This window comes from Oncorhynchus tshawytscha, linkage group LG22, assembly GCF_018296145.1.
Source record: "Oncorhynchus tshawytscha isolate Ot180627B linkage group LG22, Otsh_v2.0, whole genome shotgun sequence".
Classification (NCBI taxonomy): Eukaryota; Metazoa; Chordata; class Actinopteri; order Salmoniformes; family Salmonidae; genus Oncorhynchus; species Oncorhynchus tshawytscha.
The window spans coordinates 45816630-45834662 of NC_056450.1; the positions used below are offsets into that span (position 1 = coordinate 45816630).

The 18033-nt window shown below is 42.8% G+C and overlaps 1 protein-coding gene across 1 annotated transcript; it reads right to left on the reverse strand.

Annotated features, from left to right (window-relative positions):
* Positions 1-7605: 7605 nt before the first annotated feature.
* Positions 7606-17380, reverse strand: tnnt2a (troponin T type 2a (cardiac)). The gene is made up of 9 exons (XM_024433000.2): positions 17346-17380; positions 16337-16358; positions 10552-10615; positions 10102-10218; positions 9597-9674; positions 9185-9292; positions 8149-8255; positions 7932-8063; positions 7606-7839 (listed from the first exon to the last, which is right to left on the reverse strand). Exons 3-9 carry the CDS (start codon positions 10603-10605, stop codon positions 7806-7808), a joined length of 630 nt encoding a protein of 209 aa, XP_024288768.1. The 5' UTR covers positions 10606-10615; positions 16337-16358; positions 17346-17380; the 3' UTR covers positions 7606-7805.
* Between the last annotated feature and the right edge of the window lie 653 nt (positions 17381-18033).

Genomic DNA, 18033 nt, shown 5'->3' on the forward strand with positions numbered 1-18033 from the left:
TCTAGCTGGTCTGTTATAATATAATAGAGACAGTAGATCTAGCTGGTCTGTCATAATATAATATCTAGCTGGTCTCTCATAATATCTAGCTGGTCTCTCATAATACAATAGAGACAGTAGATCTAGCTGGTCTGTCATAATATAATAGAGACAGTAGATCTAGCTGGTCTGTCATAATATAATAGGGACAGTAGATCTAGCTGGTCTGTTATAATATAATAGAGACAGTAGATCTAGCTGGTCTGTCATAATATAATAGAGACAGTAGATCTAGCTGGTCTGTCATAATATAATAGAGACAGTAGATCTACCTGGTCTGTCATAATATAATAGAGACAGTAGATCTAGCTGGTCTGTCATAATATAATAGAGACAGTAGATCTAGCTGGTCTGTCATAATATAATAGAGACAGTAGATCTAGCTGGTCTGTCATAATATAATAGAGACAGTAGATCTAGCTGGTCTGTCATAATATAATAGAGACAGTAGATCTAGCTGGTCTGTCATAATATAATAGAGACAGTAGATCTAGCTGGTCTGTCATAATATAATAGAGACATAGAGACAGTAGATCTACCTGGTCTGTCATAATATAATAGAGACAGTAGATCTAGCTGGTCTGTCATAATATAATAGAGACAGTAGATCTAGCTGGTCTGTCATAATATAATAGAGACAGTAGATCTAGCTGGTCTGTCATAATATAATAGAGACAGTAGATCTAGCTGGTCTGTCATAATATAATAGAGACACAGTAGATCTAGCTGGTCTGTCATAATATAATAGAGACAGTAGATCTAGCTGGTCTGTCATAATATAATAGAGACAGTAGATCTAGCTGGTCTGTCATAATATAATAGAGACAGTAGATCTAGCTGGTCTGTCATAATATAATAGAGACAGTAGATCTAGCTGGTCTGTCATAATATAATAGAGACAGTAGATCTAGCTGGTCTGTCATAATATAATAGAGACACTAGATCTAGCTGGTCTGTCATAATATAATAGAGATAGTAGATCTAGCTGGTCTGTCATAATACAACAGAGACAGTATATCTAACTGGTCTGTCATAATATAATAGAGACAGTAGATCTAGCTGGTCTGTTATAATATAATAGAGACAGCAGATCTACCTGGTCTGTCATAGTATAATAGAGACAGTAGATCTAGCTGGTCTGTCATAATATAATAGAGACAGTAGATCTAGCTGGTCTGTCATAATATAATAGAGACAGTAGATCTACCTGGTCTGTCATAATATAATAGAGACAGTAGATCTAGCTGGTCTGTCATAATATAATAGAGACAGTAGATCTAGCTGGTCTGTCATAATATAATAGAGACAGTAGATCTAGCTGGTCTGTCATAATATAATAGAGACAGTATATCTACCTGGTCTGTCATAATAGAGACAGTATATCTACCTGGTCTGTCATAATATAATAGAGACAGTAGATCTAGCTGGTCTGTCATAATATAATAGAGACAGTAGATCTAGCTGGTCTGTCATAATATAATAGAGACAGTAGATCTAGCTGGTCTGTCATAATATAATAGAGATAGTAGATCTAGCTGGTCTGTCATAATATAATAGAGACAGTAGATCTAGCTGGTCTGTTATAATATAATAGAGACAGCAGATCTACCTGGTCTGTCATAGTATAATAGAGACAGTAGATCTAGCTGGTCTGTCATAATATAATAGAGACAGTAGATCTAGCTGGTCTGTCATAATACAATAGAGACATAGAGACAATAGATCTACCTGGTCTGTCATAATATAATAGAGACAGTATATCTACCTGGTCTGTCATTTATAATAGAGACAGTAGATCTAGCTGGTCTGTCATAATATAATAGAGACACTAGATCTAGCTGGTCTGTCATAATATAATAGAGACACTAGATCTAGCTGGTCTGTCATAATATAATAGAGACACTAGATCTAGCTGGTCTGTCATAATATAATAGAGACAGTAGATCTAGCTGGTCTGTCATAATATAATAGAGACAGTAGATCTAGCTGGTCTGTCATAATATAATAGAGACAGTAGATCTAGCTGGTCTGTCATAATATAATAGAGACAGTAGATCTAGCTGGTCTGTCATAATATAATAGAGACAGTAGATCTAGCTGGTCTGTCATAATATAATAGAGACAGTAGATCTAGCTGGTCTGTCATAATATAATAGAGACAGTAGATCTAGCTGGTCTGTCTGGTCTGTCATAATATAATATAATAGAGACAGTAGATCTACCTGGTCTGTCAATATATAATAGAGACAGTAGATCTAGCTGGTCTGTCATAATATAATAGAGACAGTAGATCTAGCTGGTCTGTCATTTTGTAATAGAGACAGTATATTTAGCTGGTCTGTCATAATACAATAGAGACATAGAGACAGTAGATCTACCTGGTCTGTCATAATATAATAGAGACACTAGATCTAGCTGGTCTGTCATAATACAATAGAGACAGTATATCTAACTGGTCTGTCATAATATAATAGAGATAGTAGATCTATCTGGTCTGTCATAATACAATAGAGACAGTATATCTAACTGGTCTGTTATAATATAATAGAGACAGCAGATCTACCTGGTCTGTCATAGTATAATAGTATAACCATCATCCAGATGGTCATTGGCAAACTCAGACGGGCCTGGACATGCGCTGGCTTGAGCAGGGGGACCTTGCGTGCACTGCAGGATTTTAATCCATGATTGCGTCGTGTGTTACTAATGGTTTTCTTTGAGACTGTGGTCCCAGCTCTTTTCAGGTCATTGACCAGGTCCTGCCGTGTAGTTCTGGGCTGATCCCTCACCTCACCTCATGATCATTGATGGTCCACGAGGTGAGATCTTGCATGGAGCCCCAGACCGAGGGTGATTGACCGTCATCTTGAACTTCTTCCATTTTCTAATAATTGCACCAACAGTTGTTGCCTTCTCACCGAGCTTCTTGCCTATTGCCTCCTGTAGCCCATCCCAGCCTTGTGCAGGTTTACAACTTTAGCCCTGATGTCCTTACACAGCTCTCTGGTCTTGTTTATTGTGGAGAGGTTGGAGTCTGTTTGATTGATTGTGTGGACAGGTGTCTTTTATACAGGTAACGAGTTCAAACAGATGCAGTAAATACAGGTAATGAGTGGAGAACAGGAGGGTTTCTTAAAGAAAACCTAACAGGTCTGTGAGAGCCGGAATTCTAACTGGCTGGTAGGTGATCAAATACTTATGTCATGCAATAAAATGCAAATGAATTACTTAAAAATCATACAATGTGATTTTCTGGATTTTTTTTTTGATTCTGTCTCTCACAGTTGAAGTGTACCTACGATGAAAATTACAGAACTCTCCATGCTTTGTAAGTAGGAAAACCTGCATAATCGGCAGTGTATCAAATACTTGTTCTCCCCACTGTATATGACGCTCCGGGAGAATATTGGGTTAGAAGAATCCCTGGCAGTAGAGGGACTCAAGGCCCCGTATAGTCAACAATTAAAAATTGATTTCCTCAGTAGAATACGTCCCGAGATAAGCCGTACCATTAACTTCTTAATGGGGTGCTATGCTCAGATAATAGCATCGTTTGCTTTCGCCGTAAAGCATTTTTTAAATCTGACCCGTTGGCTGGATTCACAACAAGTGTAGCTTTAATTTGTTATATTGAACATGTGATTTCATCAAAGTTAAATTTTTATCGTAATTTATTTGAATTTGGCGCTCTGCATTTTCACTGGATGTTGGCTAGGTGGGACGCTACCGTCCCACATATCCCAGAGAGGTTAACCTCACCCTTACCCTAACCCCGACCCTAACCCTATCCTCTACCTGGACTTAAAACAGACGAAAGACCAAGGATGAAGACACCTAAAACCAACGTACCCCAAAACCAACTCTACTAAAGTGGAAAACTATAGGGTTCTTCAACCTGGACGGATCTGTGCCCGGACCCCTCGACTCCCCCATTCGGCAAGCGGAGTGCACCCCCCGTCTCTGCATTAGCTTGAAGGCATCAGATCGACCTTGTGGATTCCTTAACAAACAAAAACCTAACCCTAACCCTACCCATATTCAAAACCCTAACCCTAGCCTGGATCAAGACACTTAACCCTGATTGCTTTTAGTTAGTTCTGGATGGGAGTGTTTGTATAATGAATAAAAATAGGTGAAGCTGGAGATGTGTATATTTACTACTGTGGCGCTAAATTAATAAACACAAAATGTCTTATGGGTCTTTGTTCCTTTTCAAAACCCCAGACCCCCATTCCCTCTTTGACTTTTTTACTTTACATTTACATTTTTTGTTCTTTTGAGTTTATTAAAATGTGGGTTTGATGTATTGATGACCTGTGCCTACTCAACACGTTTGGGTGTTGGGTTAATAGTCCCCTAAACTAACCCTATTAGGTTAATTGTCCCCTAAACTAACCCTATTAGGTTAATAGTCCCCTAAACTAACCCTATTAGGTTAATAGTCCCCTAAACTAACCCTATTGGGTTAATAGCCCCTAAACTAACACAATGTTAGTCCTCAAACAATCCTTTGACATAATTGTGTCCTCATAAACCATGTTTCAAAATTGTCAATGATGTACGATGGGATAAATCCTCATAAACCATGTTATAGACAGTTGTTTTGTGTATGACCTCAGGTCTGTCTTCACCAGACGTATTTCAAACATGTTTTTCCTATTGTCTAGAAGTTCAATACTGGTCGACTGATTGTTTTCGAACACATCTCTTTCTGTATTTGTGTATGTTTTAGAATTACCAATTTATTGTTTCACTGTATTTTTCTCAAGACTGGAGTAAAGTTTAAACTAACGTGCCTCCAGTCTTTTTAATTCTATTCGGCTTCTTCCCCTTTTATCTTGCATTCCTCCTGTCAAAGGTATCTAATGAGTTGATATGAATTATGAATCAAATATTTCAAAATATGAATACAATCCATTTCTTTCCAAAACTTTGTCTGATGCTTCGTATTTGTCATTTGAGCAAATATGAATTATGTCTATCCTTATATGTACTCATATACACAATGTCCTTATAAACCACAAGGCTTTGGCTCCCGAGTGGTGCAGCGGTCTAAGGCAGTGCATCGCAGTGCGAGAGGTGTCACTATACAGTAGACACCCTGGTTTGAGTCCAGGCTGTATCACAACGGGCTGTGATTGGGAGGCCCATAGGGCGGTGCACAATTGGCCCAGTGTTGTCCGGGTTAGGGTTTGGCCAGTGTTGGCCGTCATTGTAAATAAGAATTTGTTCTTAACTGACTTGCCTAGTTAAATAAAGGTTACACATACTCGGCCTTGTCTCAGGGCAGTAAGTTGGTGGTTTGAAGATATCAATCTAGTGGTGTGGAGGCTGTGCTTTGGCAAAGTGGGTGGGGTTATATCCTGCCTGTTTGGCCCTGTCCGGGGGTATCGTCGGACCGGACCACAGAGTCTCTCGACACCTCCTGTCTCAGCCTCCAGTATTTATGCTGCAGTAGTTTATGTGTCAGTGGCTAGGGTCAGTCTGTTATATGTGGAGTATTTCTCCTGTCTTATCTGGTGTCCTGTGTGAATTTAAGTATGCTCCATCTAAATGCTCTCCCTCCCCTCCCAGAGGACCTGAGCCCTAGGACCATGCCTCAGGACTACCTGACATGATGACTCCTTGCTGTCCCCAGTCCACCTGGCCGTGCTGCTGCTCCAGTTTCAACTGTTCTGCATGCGGCTATGGAACCCTGACCTAATCACCGGACAGGCTACCTGTCCCAGACCTGCTGTTTTCAACTCTCGAGAGACAGCAGGAGCGGTAGAGATACTTGTCAGATACTTGTCACTTTTCATAGCCGATCATTACATTTACTCCTGAGGTGCTGACCTGTTGCACCCTCGACAACCACAGTGATTACTTTTATTTGACCCTGCTGGTCATCTTTGAACATCTTGACCATGTTCTGTTATAATCTCCACCCGGCACAGCCAGAAGAGGACTGGCCACCCCTCATAGCCTGGTTCCTCTCTCGGTTTCTTCCTCTCTCGGTTTCTTCCTAGGTTCTGGCCTTTCTAGTTTTTCCTAGCCACCATGCTTTTACATCTGCATTGCTTGCCGTTTGGGGTTTTAAGCTGGGTTTCTGTATAACACTTTGAGATATCAGCTGATGTACGAAGGACTATATAAATACATTTGATTGATTGATATGAATGTATGTCCTTATAAACCAACATAGGAATGTTTGCAAAGACTGCGTTCACGGTAAATGCTGCATGTGTCGACTCAAGAGGAAATGACCTTCACATTTCAATCGCGATACTGCTCAGATCTTCAGGGCTACAGATTGAATGGAGCCCTAATACTGTATTTGACTGTTAGGGGTTTGGGAGCAGAGCACAAGCCCTGACAACCCCCTGACAACACACATACAAACACACCATCACAGACCAAAAATGAGATGAAGTATTTTATTTACACCACACACTATGGGGAAAGAAATATCAAACCAGGTTTGGGAGAGGAAGGAAGAGGGTAAGGAGACAGTTGTAGGAAGGAGAGAGAGATGTTGGAAGGAGAGAGAGATGTGGGAAGGAGAGAGAGAGAGAGAGAGAGAGAGAGAGAGAGATGTGAGAAGGAAGAGAGAGAGAGAGAGAGAGAAGAGAGAGAGAGAGAGATGTGGAAGGAGAGAGAGAGAGAGAGAGAGAGAGAGAGAGAGATGTGGGAAGAGAGAGAGAGAGAGAGATGTGGGAAGAGAGAGAGAGAGAGAGAGAGAGAGATATGTGGGAAGGGAGAGAGAGAGAGATGTGGGAAGGAGAGAGAGAGAGATATGTGGGAAGGAGAGAGAGAGATGAGGAAGAGAGAGAGAGAGAGAGAGAGATAGAGAGGGAAGGAGAGAGAGAGAGATGAGGAAGAGAGAGAGAGAGATGTAGGAAGGAGAGAGAGAGAGAGAGAGAGAGAGAGAGAGAGAGAGATATGTGGGAAGGAGAGAGAGAGAGAGAGATGAGAAGAGAGAGAGAGAGATGTAGGAAGGAAGAGAGAGAGATGTAGGAAGGAAGAGAGAGAGAGATGTAGGAAGGGAGAGAGAGAGATGTGAGGAAGGAAGAGAGAGAGAGATGTAGGAAGGAGAGAGAGAGAGATGAGGAATGAGAGAAGGAGATGAGGAGGAGAGAGAGAGATGTAGGAAGGAGAGAGAGAGAGATGTAGGAAGGAGAGAGAGAGATGTAGGAAAGAGAGAGAGAGATGTAGGAAAGAAGAGAGAGAGATGTAGGAAGGAAAGAGAGAGATGTAGGAAAGAAGAGAGAGATGTAGGAAAGAGAGAGAGAGATGTAGGAAAGAAAGAGAGAGATGTAGGAAAGAAAGAGAGAGAGATGTAGGAAAGAAAGAGAGAGATGTAGGAAAGAAAGAGAGAGATGTAGGAAAGAAAGAGAGAGATGTAGGAAAGAAAGAGAGAGATGTAGGAAAGAAAGAGAGAGATGTAGGAAAGAAAGAGAGAGATGTAGGAAAGAAAGAGAGAGATGTAGGAAAGAAAGAGAGAGATGTAGGAAAGAAAGAGAGAGATGTAGGAAGGAGGGAGAGATGTAGGAAGGAGGGAGAGATGTAGGAAGGAGGGAGAGATGTAGGAAGGAGGGAGAGATGTCGGAAGGAGGGAGAGATGTCGGAAGGAGGGAGAGATGTCGGAAGGAGGGAGAGATGTCAGAAGGAGAGAGAGAGATCAGACAGTAGACAAATAGGCCAGACAGCTGATCTCCAAAGCCAGTCTACTTCAGTCCCTCAGCCAGTCTACTTCAGTCCCTCTTCAGTCCCTCTTCAGTCCCTCTCTACTTCCTCAGGCCTCTCTTGGTTCTCTTGGTTCTGCAGAATAGAGGACACTTAGTTACACAATTTGTGTGTGTATGTATGTGCGTGTGCGTGTGTGTCTCTGTGTGTGTAAGGGTTGTCCGTACGTCTTCTGGTGGTCTGACACTCTGTTGCGGAGGACGTTGATGTCATACTTCTGTCTGCTAATCTGATACTGCAGATCAAACTTCTCCGCCTCCAGCTGCTGCTGCCACAACCACAGCTCCTGGGCCTTGTCTCTGCACAGAGAGAGAGAGGTTAGGATCTAGTAGTATAGTGTAATATACATTATTGTAGTAGTATAGTATAGTTGTAGTACTGCACTTCAGTTTGTCCTGGCTCATGTTCTCGATGTCCAGAGACTTCCGTCTGTCCTGTAGAATCTTCTTCTTCTTCTCTCTCTCTGTCTGTCTCTTCCCTCTGACCTCCATCTAGTCATATCATAATAATGAGATACATGTATGTAATAATAATAATGTAATAGCGAGTTAATATAATAATCTACTGATAATGTTGTGGTAGCAGAATCAGAATTAGTTAGTTAACATTGATAAATAAGATGTTTCATTTACATAGTAATACTTATGTGAGATATTTGTCATTAGGATGTTTTCTTTTGGATAATACTGTTGGCAGTTTGCAGTTATCCCTTCTCTGCTAGGGCTTAGTCACTGGGGGCCCAGAGAGGGGAGAAGTCAGGCTTGTCTTCATATGTCAATGTATCTGTTAAACCATGTGATGCTATGAAGAATATCAGAAGGGGAGGAGGACAGAATGGAGGCTCCTCTTCTTATGGGAATGTGTCTGGAACTATTGTATGTCCCCTCTGAGGTTGCCCTCATCTTGATCTAGTATATGACCTAAGAGGGTCACTGTCTCGGTGAGCTTGTTCAAGGGGGATGTATTTGAGATGGGAGTATCTAGAATTGACAATTGATATATGCCATTGGATGAGGTAATGGTTTGGTACTATGTTGTACCAAGAACGAGATAAGAACTTTGTTTAGGAGACCAAACTGGACGATAATTTATAGCTAATGCTATCTAGCTATGGGAGACTCCTCTTTCAAGTAAAAGGTTCTTTGTGTAATGTTCCTGAGATCTGTGTTTCGTCGTGTGAGTTGAGATGGGTGTGTCTTGGCTATAAATGATACTAAGAACTGTTTTGTAAGCACTCAGAGAATCCATTTATAGACACTGAATTGATCCGAGAGTCACAGGGCTATGGTGAAGCTCATATATAATTAAATATGGACTTTATAACATACTCTGACTTATGTGTGGTTTGCTCTCTGAATGTTTAGTAATACAGGAAATTACCACGACAATGTACATACAGTGTATAGTATGTACATAGTACCTTCTGCATGTAGCCTCCAAAGTGTAGGCTAGTCAACGTCTTCTTCTTCTTAGCATCATCATCTGCTTTCCTCTTTGCCTCCTCCTCCTCTTTACGAGTCCTCTCATCCTGGAGAGAGAAGGAGAGAAAGCGAGAGAGAGAGAGAAGGAGAGAAAACGCGTGAGAGAGAGAAAGCGAGAGAGAGAGAGAGAGGAGAGAAAGCGAGAGAGAGAGAGAAGGAGAGAAAGCAAGAGAGAAGAGAAAGCGAGAGAGAGAGAGAAGGAGAGAAAGCGCGCGAGAGAGAGACAGAGACAGTCAGAGAGAGAGACAGAGAGACAGAGAGAGAGAGAGAGAGAGAGAGAGATCACCCATAAAAAGCTGCTAGTCAGGTTCAATACCTGATACACAGTGTCACTGAGACTCTGTCTCTTACCTCCAACCTCTTCTGTCGTTCTTTCTCTCGTTCACTGCGGATCCTTTGCTGCTCTGATCGTTCAGAACGTCGCTTCTCCTAGAGAGAATATCCAGATCCCTAACTTTAGGAATGACATGAGTGTAGTGTACAATGCTCTCTAAAAGTAAATACTAGCTAGTTTGAGTGACAAGATTCAGAGGGGTTAATTTGACTGTCAGAAGTCTGGGGAGGAGCTAGTTTGACTGACAAGTCAGGGGATGGGCTAGTTATGAGTGACAGGGGGCTAGTTTGAGTGACATGGGTCTGGGGAAGGGCAGGGGCTAATTTGAGTAACAGGGGTCTGGGGCGGGGCTAGTTTGAGTGATAGAGTCTGAGGGGGAGGGGCTGGTTTGAGTGACAAGGTTCTGGGAGGGGCAGGTGTCTGGGACGGTGGTAGTTTGAGTGACAGGACTGGGGGGGGCAAGTTTTAGTGACAGGAGTCTGGGAGGGACTAGTTTGAGTGACATGTGTCTGTGCCACTCACAATCCTGTCTGTGAGGTTGATAAGCTCCTCCTCCTCCTTCTTCCTGCTTTCAAAGTGAACCTCGATCAGTGTCTGCAGCTCATTCAGGTCCTTCTCCATGCGCTTCCTGTGGATGTCCTGCAGAAATAAAAACAATAAAAACAATAACAACAGATCCTTCTCCATACTCTTCCTGTGGATGTCCTGCAGAAATAAAAACAACAGATCCTTCTCCATGCGCTTCCTGTGGATGTCCTGCAGAAACAATAACAACAGATCCTTCTCCATACTCTTCCTGTGGATGTCCTGCAGAAATAAAAACAATAACAGATCCTTCTCCATACTCTTCCTGTGGATGTCCTGCAGAAATAAAAACAATAACAACAAAATATCCTTCTCCATACTCTTCCTGTGGATGTCCTGCAGAGATGATAACAGCAGTATAGTATATCCAGTCTTACATATACTTACATCAAAATCTACCTTCTCTCCGTCTGGGATCTTAGGTGGGATGAGGTTGGGCATTATGAACGGCCTGAGAGAGAGAGAGAGAGAGAGAGAGAGAGAGAGAGAGAGAGAGAGAGAGAGAGAGAGAGAGAGAGAGAGAGAGAGAGAGAGAGAGAGAGAGAGAGAGAGAGAGAGAGAGAGAGAGAGAGTGAGAGAGAGAGCAGGAGAGAAATATCATCAACTTCAACTACCGGAAACGGAGGGCCGAACATGCCCCCATTTACGTAGACATGGCTGTTGTGGTGCAGGTCGAGAGCTTCAAATTCCACAGTGTCCACATCACTAAGGATCTATCATGGTCCAATCACACCAGCACAGTCGTCAAGATAGCACGACAACGCCTCAGGAGGTAAAAAAATATCTCAAAACGTACTACAGCTTCAGCATCGAGACCAGCTTGACTGCCTGGCAAATCAAAATCAAAGTTTATTTGTCACGTGCACCAAATACAACAGGTGTAGTGAAATGCTTACTTACAGGCTCTAACCAATGGTGTGGGGGAAAAAAGTATGCATGTGCGTGTGTGTGTAAAGAAATAAAACAACTGTAAAAAGACATTTGAAAACAGAGCAGCAAGGCATACCTGTTAGTCAGGCTTGTTGAGGTAGTATGTATATGTAGGTATCGGAACATTTATTGAGTAAATTAATGTCTTCTGAGTGCCACCATGTGAAGATCATCAAAGGTAAGGGATTCATTTTCTCTAATTCTGAGTTTTGTAACGGTTCTGCTTGGCTGGTTACTGTTTGTAATAATTTGTCAACTGGGCTATGTTCTGAGCTAGGTATGCATTTTATTAATCTGACACTGTGGTTGGATTAACAAGAAATCTTTAAACCTATGTAAAATACATTTTGTTTTCTGAATTTTTATAATTAGCATTTCTGTTTTTGAATTTGGTGCTCTGCAATCTCACTGGATGTTGGCTAGATGGGACGCTAGCGTCCCACATATCCTAGAGAGGTTAATGGAGTCAGCAGAAGCAGCTGCCAACCCCCTTCCATCGATGGAGGAACGTGTCCTCCAACGGCGATGGATCAGATGATGGAGAGAATGGACCGATGGGAGAGGAGTGGTCCTCTCTTCACCTCTGGTTCCTCTGACGAGTCCACCTTCTCCTCCCTCCGCATCCGGCTCCAGCGCACTTCGTCTTGCACTCCTGAGGGAGTAAGATGGAGCGGCGGCTGGGTGCCAGGGTTTTTTGCTCCAACTCGAGCAACTCCCTCGGTGGAGGAGAGTGTGAGTATCCTCGCCTCCTGCCTAACGGGTCATGCTCTGGAGTGGGCCAACGCGGTCTGGAATGGCCCAGACTCGGCGGGGGGGCACTAACCAGAATTCACGCGCCGCTTTCGTGCCGTATTTGACCACCCTCCAGAGAGCAGGTGAGCGACTATTCCATTTTAGGCAGGAAAAGAGGAGAGCACAGGATTTTGCGTTGAAGTTCCGGACCTTGGGGCTGGGTGGAACGACAGGGCCCTGATAGACCACTACCGGTGTAGTCTCCGGGAGGATGTCCACAGGGAGCTAGCGTGTAGAGACGCCGCTCTCTCCCTCGGCGAACTAATAGACATGTCTATCCGACTGGACAATCTGCTGGCTGCCCGCGGGAGTTCGGAGAGGGTCATGTCTATTCCACCACCTAGCACTCCCGCTCCCATTCCTATGGAGTTAGGAGGGCCGTGCCGAGGGGTACCGGAGGAGGAGGCTCCTCCTGTACCAGCTGTGGTCGGAGACGACACACGGCCGACCGGTGCTGGGGGAGCCCGTCTGGGAGAGGGCAGGCTCCTCCTGTACCAGCTGTGGTCGGAGACGACACACGGCCGACCGGTGCTGGGGGAGCCCGTCTGGGAAAGGGCAGGCGGAACACTTCTCGGTCACCCCAGGTGAGTCAGCACCAAACTCACCCAGTTTCTTGACTTTTCTCCCTCTACCCAGCATAATGTGCTAGTCGATTCAGGCGCAGCTGGGAACTTTATGGATCGCGGACTCGCCATCAAGCTGGGTATTCCGCTAGTGCCGATAGATCCTCCCCCCCCTTCCCTGTGCACTCCCTAGATAGCCGGCCATTCGGGTCAGGGTTGGTCAGGGAGGCCACGGTTCCACTGGACATAGTAACACAGGGGAATCATAAGGAGCGGATTAGTCTCTTCCTTATCAATTCACCTGCGTTTCTAGTGGTGCTGGGGTTCCCTGGCTGGCTAGTCACAATCCTAGGATTTCGTGGAGACAGGGGGTTCTCTAGGGGTGGACAGAGGAGTGTTCATGGAGGTGTTTTGGAGTTTCCATCAGTGTCACGTCGGTGGAGAGTCCAGACCAGGTTTCCACTGTGCGCATTCCCCCTGAATATGCCAATTTGGCTATCGCTTTCTGTAAGAAGAGGGCGACTAAATTACCACCTCAACGAAAGGGGGATTGTGCGATAAATCTCCAGGTAAACGCTGCGCTTCCCAGGAGTCAAGTGTACCCATTGCCACAGGAGGAGAAGTTGGCTATGGAGACATACGTCACGGAATCTCTGGGACAGGGGTCATTCATTTCACCCGTCTCCTCGAGTTTCTTTTTTGTGAAGAAAAAGGAGGGAGGTCTGTGTCTGTGCATTGATTAAAGAGGTCTAAATTCCATCACGGTGGGGTTTAGTTACCCGTAACCTTTCATCTAAGGTGGTGGAATCCTTTCACGGAGCACGGTTTTTCACAAAACTGGATCTCAGGAGCGCGTATAATCTGGTGCGTATTTGGGATGGAGACGAGTGGAGAACCTCATCATGCCGTATATATACAGTGGGGAGAACAAGTATTTGATACACTGCTGATTTTGCAGGTTTTCCTACTTACAAAGCATGTAGAGGTCTGTAATTTTTTATCATAGGTACACTTCAACTGTGAGAGACGGAATCTAAAACAAAAATCCAGAAAATCATGGTATGATTTTTAAGTAAATCATTTGCATTTTATTGCATGACATAAGTATTTGATCACCTACCAACCAGTAAGAATTCCGGCTCTCGCAGACCTTAAGAAGCCGTCCTGTTCTCCACTCATTACCTGTATAAAAGACACCTGTCCACACACTCAATCAAACAGACTCCAACCTCTCCACAATGGCCAAGACCAGAGAGCTGTGTAAGGACATCAGGGATAAATTGTAGACCTGCACAAGGCTGGGATGGGCTACAGGACTATAGGCAAGCAGCTCGGTGAGAAGGCAACAACTGTTGGCGCAATTATTAGAAAATGGAAGAAGTTCAAGATGACGGTCAATCACCCTCGGTCTGGGGCTCCATGCAACGTCTCACCTCGTGGGGCATCAATGATCATGAGGAAGGTGAGGGATCAGCCCAGAACTACACGGCAGGACCTGGTCAATGACCTGAAGAGAGCTGGGACCACAGTCTCAAAGAAAACCATTAGTAACACACTACGCCGTCATGGATTAAAATCCTGCAGTGCACGCAAAGTCCCCCTGCTCAAGCCGGCGCATGTCCAGGCCCATCTGAAGTTTGCCAATGACCATCTGGATGATCCAGAGGAGGAATGGGAGAAGGTCATGTGGTCTGATGAGACAAAAATAGAGCTTTTTGGACTAAACTCCACTCGCCGTGTTTGGAGGAAGAAGAACGATGAGTACAACCCCAGGAACACCATCCCAACTGTGAAGCATGGAGGTGGAAACATCATTCTTTGGGGATGCTTTTCTGCAAAGGGGACAGGACGACTGCACCGTACTGAGGGGAGGATGGATGTGGCCATGTATCGCGAGATCTTGGCCAACAACCTCCTTCCCTCAGCAAGAGCATTGAAGATGGGTCGTGGCTGGGTCTTCCAGCATGACAACGACCCAAAACACACAGCAAGGGCAACTAAGGAGTGGCTCCGTAAGAAGCATCTCAAGGTCCTGGAGTGGCCTAGCCAGTCTCCAGACCTGAACCCAATAGAACATCTTTGGAGGGAGCTGAAAATCCGTATTGCCCAGCGACAGCCCCAAAACCTGAAGGATCTGGAGAAGGTCTGAATGGAGGAGTGGGTCAAAATCCCTGCTGCAGTGTGTGTAATTCTGGTCAAGAACTACAGGAAACGTATGATCTCTGTAATTGCAAACAAAGGTTTCTGTACCAAATATTAAGTTCTGCTTTTCTGATGTATCAAATACTTATGTCATGCAATAAAATGCAAATTAATGACTTAAAAATCATACAATGTGAATTTCTGGATTTTTAGATTCTGTCTCTCACAGTTGAAGTGTACCTATGATAAAAATAATTACATACCTATACATGCTTTGTAAGTAGGAAAACCTGCAAAATCAGCAGTGTATCATACTTGTTCTCCCCTCTCTCTATATATAGCCATGTTATTTTATACTCCCTGTATAGAGCCATGTTATTTCGACTTCCTGTATAATATATATATATATATAATATATATATAAAATATATATATATATAAATATATATATAAATATATATAATATAATATATATATATATAAATATATATATAAATATATATATATATAATAAATATATATATAAATATATAATATAAATATATATATATATATATAAATATAAATATATATATATAAATATATATACATACATACATACATACATACATATACACACACAGTGGGGCAAAAAAGTATTTAGTCAGCCACCAATTGTGCAAGTTCTCCCACTTAAAAAGATGAGAGAGGCCTGTAATTTTCATCATAGGTACACTTCAACTATGACAGGCAAAATGAGAAAGAAAATCCAGTAAAAACTCAACTCGTTGTGTTTGGAGGACAAAGAATGCTGAGTTGCATCCAAAGAACACCATACCTACTGTGAAGCATGGGGGTGGAAACATCAAGCATCATGCTTTGGGCCAGCATCATGCTTAGGGCCAGCAACACAATTAGACCCAACCAAATTACAAGAAAGCAAAAAGATAACTATTTGACACACTGGAAAGAATCAACAAAAAACAGAGCAAATTGGAACGCTATCTGGCCCTAAACAGAGAGTACACAGTGGCAGAATACCTGACCACTGTCACTGACCCAAAATTAAGAAAAGCTTTGAGTATGTATAGACTCAGTCAGCATAGCCTTGCTATCGAGAGAGGTCTCCTTAGGCAGACCTGGCTCTCAAGAGAAGGCAGTATATGTGCCCACTGTACACACAATGAGGTGGAAACTGAGCTTCACTTCCTAACCTCCTGCCAAATAATGACCATATTAGAGACACATATTTCCCACAGATCACGCAGACCCATAAAGAATTTGAAAAGAAATCCAGCACTGATAAACTCCCATATGTGTTACCAGAAATACCACAGTGTGCAATCACAGCAGCAAGATTTGTGGTCCGTTGCCATGAGAAAAGGGCAACCAGTGGAGCACAAACATTGTAAATACAACCTATATTTATCTGTTTATTTATCTTCCCTCACTATTCATACTACAACTATTTGCACATTGCTAAAACACTGCACATAGCTGATAATATAACACTTGAAATGTCTTTCTTTTTTAAACCTTTTTGAGTGCAATGTTTACTGTTTTTTTTGTTTCTTCTCAATTTTGTTCATTGTTTATTTGACTAAATATATGTTTCCCGTGCCGATAAATCCCAATTGAATTGGGAGAGAAAGAGAGAGAGAGATAGAGAATAACAATGGACAACCACAACTCCCAGCATGGTTTCCATATTCTAATCCAATCTAACCTTCCATACATTCCATTCATTAACATGTTGGAGGACTTACTTGAATTTAGGTTTGGCCTCCTCTGTGGATGATGAGAGAGAGAGAGAAAATAGTCATTAGAGATGTCCAGGTGAGAGAGACAGACAGACCCAGTCACATACTGTAGGAATGAATGGGGTAACGTCATCGATGGGTTTTTCCATTTTGAGTGGGGTCCAAAATTATTGGCACCCTTGAGAAAGATGAGCAAAAAAAAAGTAAAAAGCTGAGCCCAAAACACCCGTTTCAATCCAAATGCCAATGGCGTTTAGCTCCATGTGTTTACATTGGTTGGATGACATGAAAATAGAGCTCTTTGGCCATTCATACCAGTGGTGGTTTTGGCTTCAAAATAAGGATGCATAAGCAGAAAAGGACCCCATCCCTAATATAAAATATGGGGGTCGATCTTTGATGTTATGGGGCTATTTGCTTCCACTTGTTAAGGTCAACGACATCATGAACTTTATCCAGTACCAGGACATTTTTGCCAACAAACCTCGTTGCCTCTGCCAGGAGGCTCAAACTTGGCCGCAAGTGGATCTTCCTGCAATAAACTAAAGCAGACATCAAAATCCACATAGTGTTTTCTCCAACTCCAAATATTTCAGAAAAAGGCTCAGTGCCGTTTTAGTTGCAAGGTGAGATATTGAAGGGTATTGAAAACAGGGATGTCAATAATTGCAGCCCTACCTTAAAAAAAATAACAAAAATAGTTGTTGAACAAAATCTCTTTCCATGAGAAATTATTTTTGTGTGACATTTATTTTCCCTTTTTTTTGTGTACAACAATACCTCAGTATTTGTGTTATTTATTTCATAGTCTTTTTTGTTCATCTTTATCAAGGGTGGCAGTAATTTTGGACCCCACCTTATATAAACAGTCTATGATTGAACAGCATCCCTCAAAGCCGGCCTCGCTGTTGGTTTTGAGTGGGACATTTAGCGTTCACCACCGGTGCTAACTCTACCTGGGCAACAGCCACGGGACTTGGCTATGCAAAACGAGCTTGCCAATTTGCCAATTTACCTTCTCCTTCCTCTGCCCCCTCCCCTTCATCTGCATGCTCCTCCTCTCCCTCCTGTGGCTCTTCCCCTGCATCAGGAAAAGAAAAAGAACACTGATAAAGACAAGAGGTGTGTGTGTCTGTGCATGTGTGTGGTAGGGTAATGTTATATATATATTCTGCTGAGGTAGGTTGTAGTAGGGTTATGTTATATACATTGAATTCTGAAAGTATTCAGACCCCTTGACGTTTTCCACATTTTGTTACGTTACAGCCTTATTTAAAATGGAGGAAATCGTTTTTTCCCCTCATAAATCTACACACAATACCTCATAATGAAAAAGCAAAAACTTTTGTTTTAAAAACTTTTTTTTTTAAATCTAACATTTACATACGTTTTCAGACCCTTTACTCTGTGCTTTTTTTTCAGTGATTACAGCCTCGAGACTTTTTGCGTATGACGCTACAAGCTTGGCACACCTGTATTTGGAGAGTTTCGCCCATTCTTCTTTGCAGATATGTTCAAGCTCTGTCAGGTTGGATGGGGAGCATTGCTGCACAGCTAGTTTCAGATCTCTCCAGAGATGTTAGATTGGGTTCAAGTCCAGGCTCTGGCTGGGCCACTCAAGGACATTCAGAGACCTGTCCCAAAGTCACTCCTGCGTTGACTTGGCTGTGTGCTTATTGTCGTTGTCCTGTTGGAAGGTGAAC

Bases quoted from the DNA above. Each gene is read 5' to 3' on its own strand.
- tnnt2a (XM_024433000.2), bottom strand. From the start codon at position 10,605: ATGCCCAACCTCATCCCACCTAAGATCCCAGACGGAGAGAAGGTAGAT. The intron at 8,064-8,148 runs GTGCAGTACTAC...CTCTCTGTGCAG, and splicing joins ATGAGCCAGGACAAACTGAA to AGACAAGGCCCAGGAGCTGT. The intron at 7,840-7,931 runs GTACGGACAACC...TCTATTCTGCAG, and splicing joins GTGTCAGACCACCAGAAGAC to AACCAAGAGAACCAAGAGAG.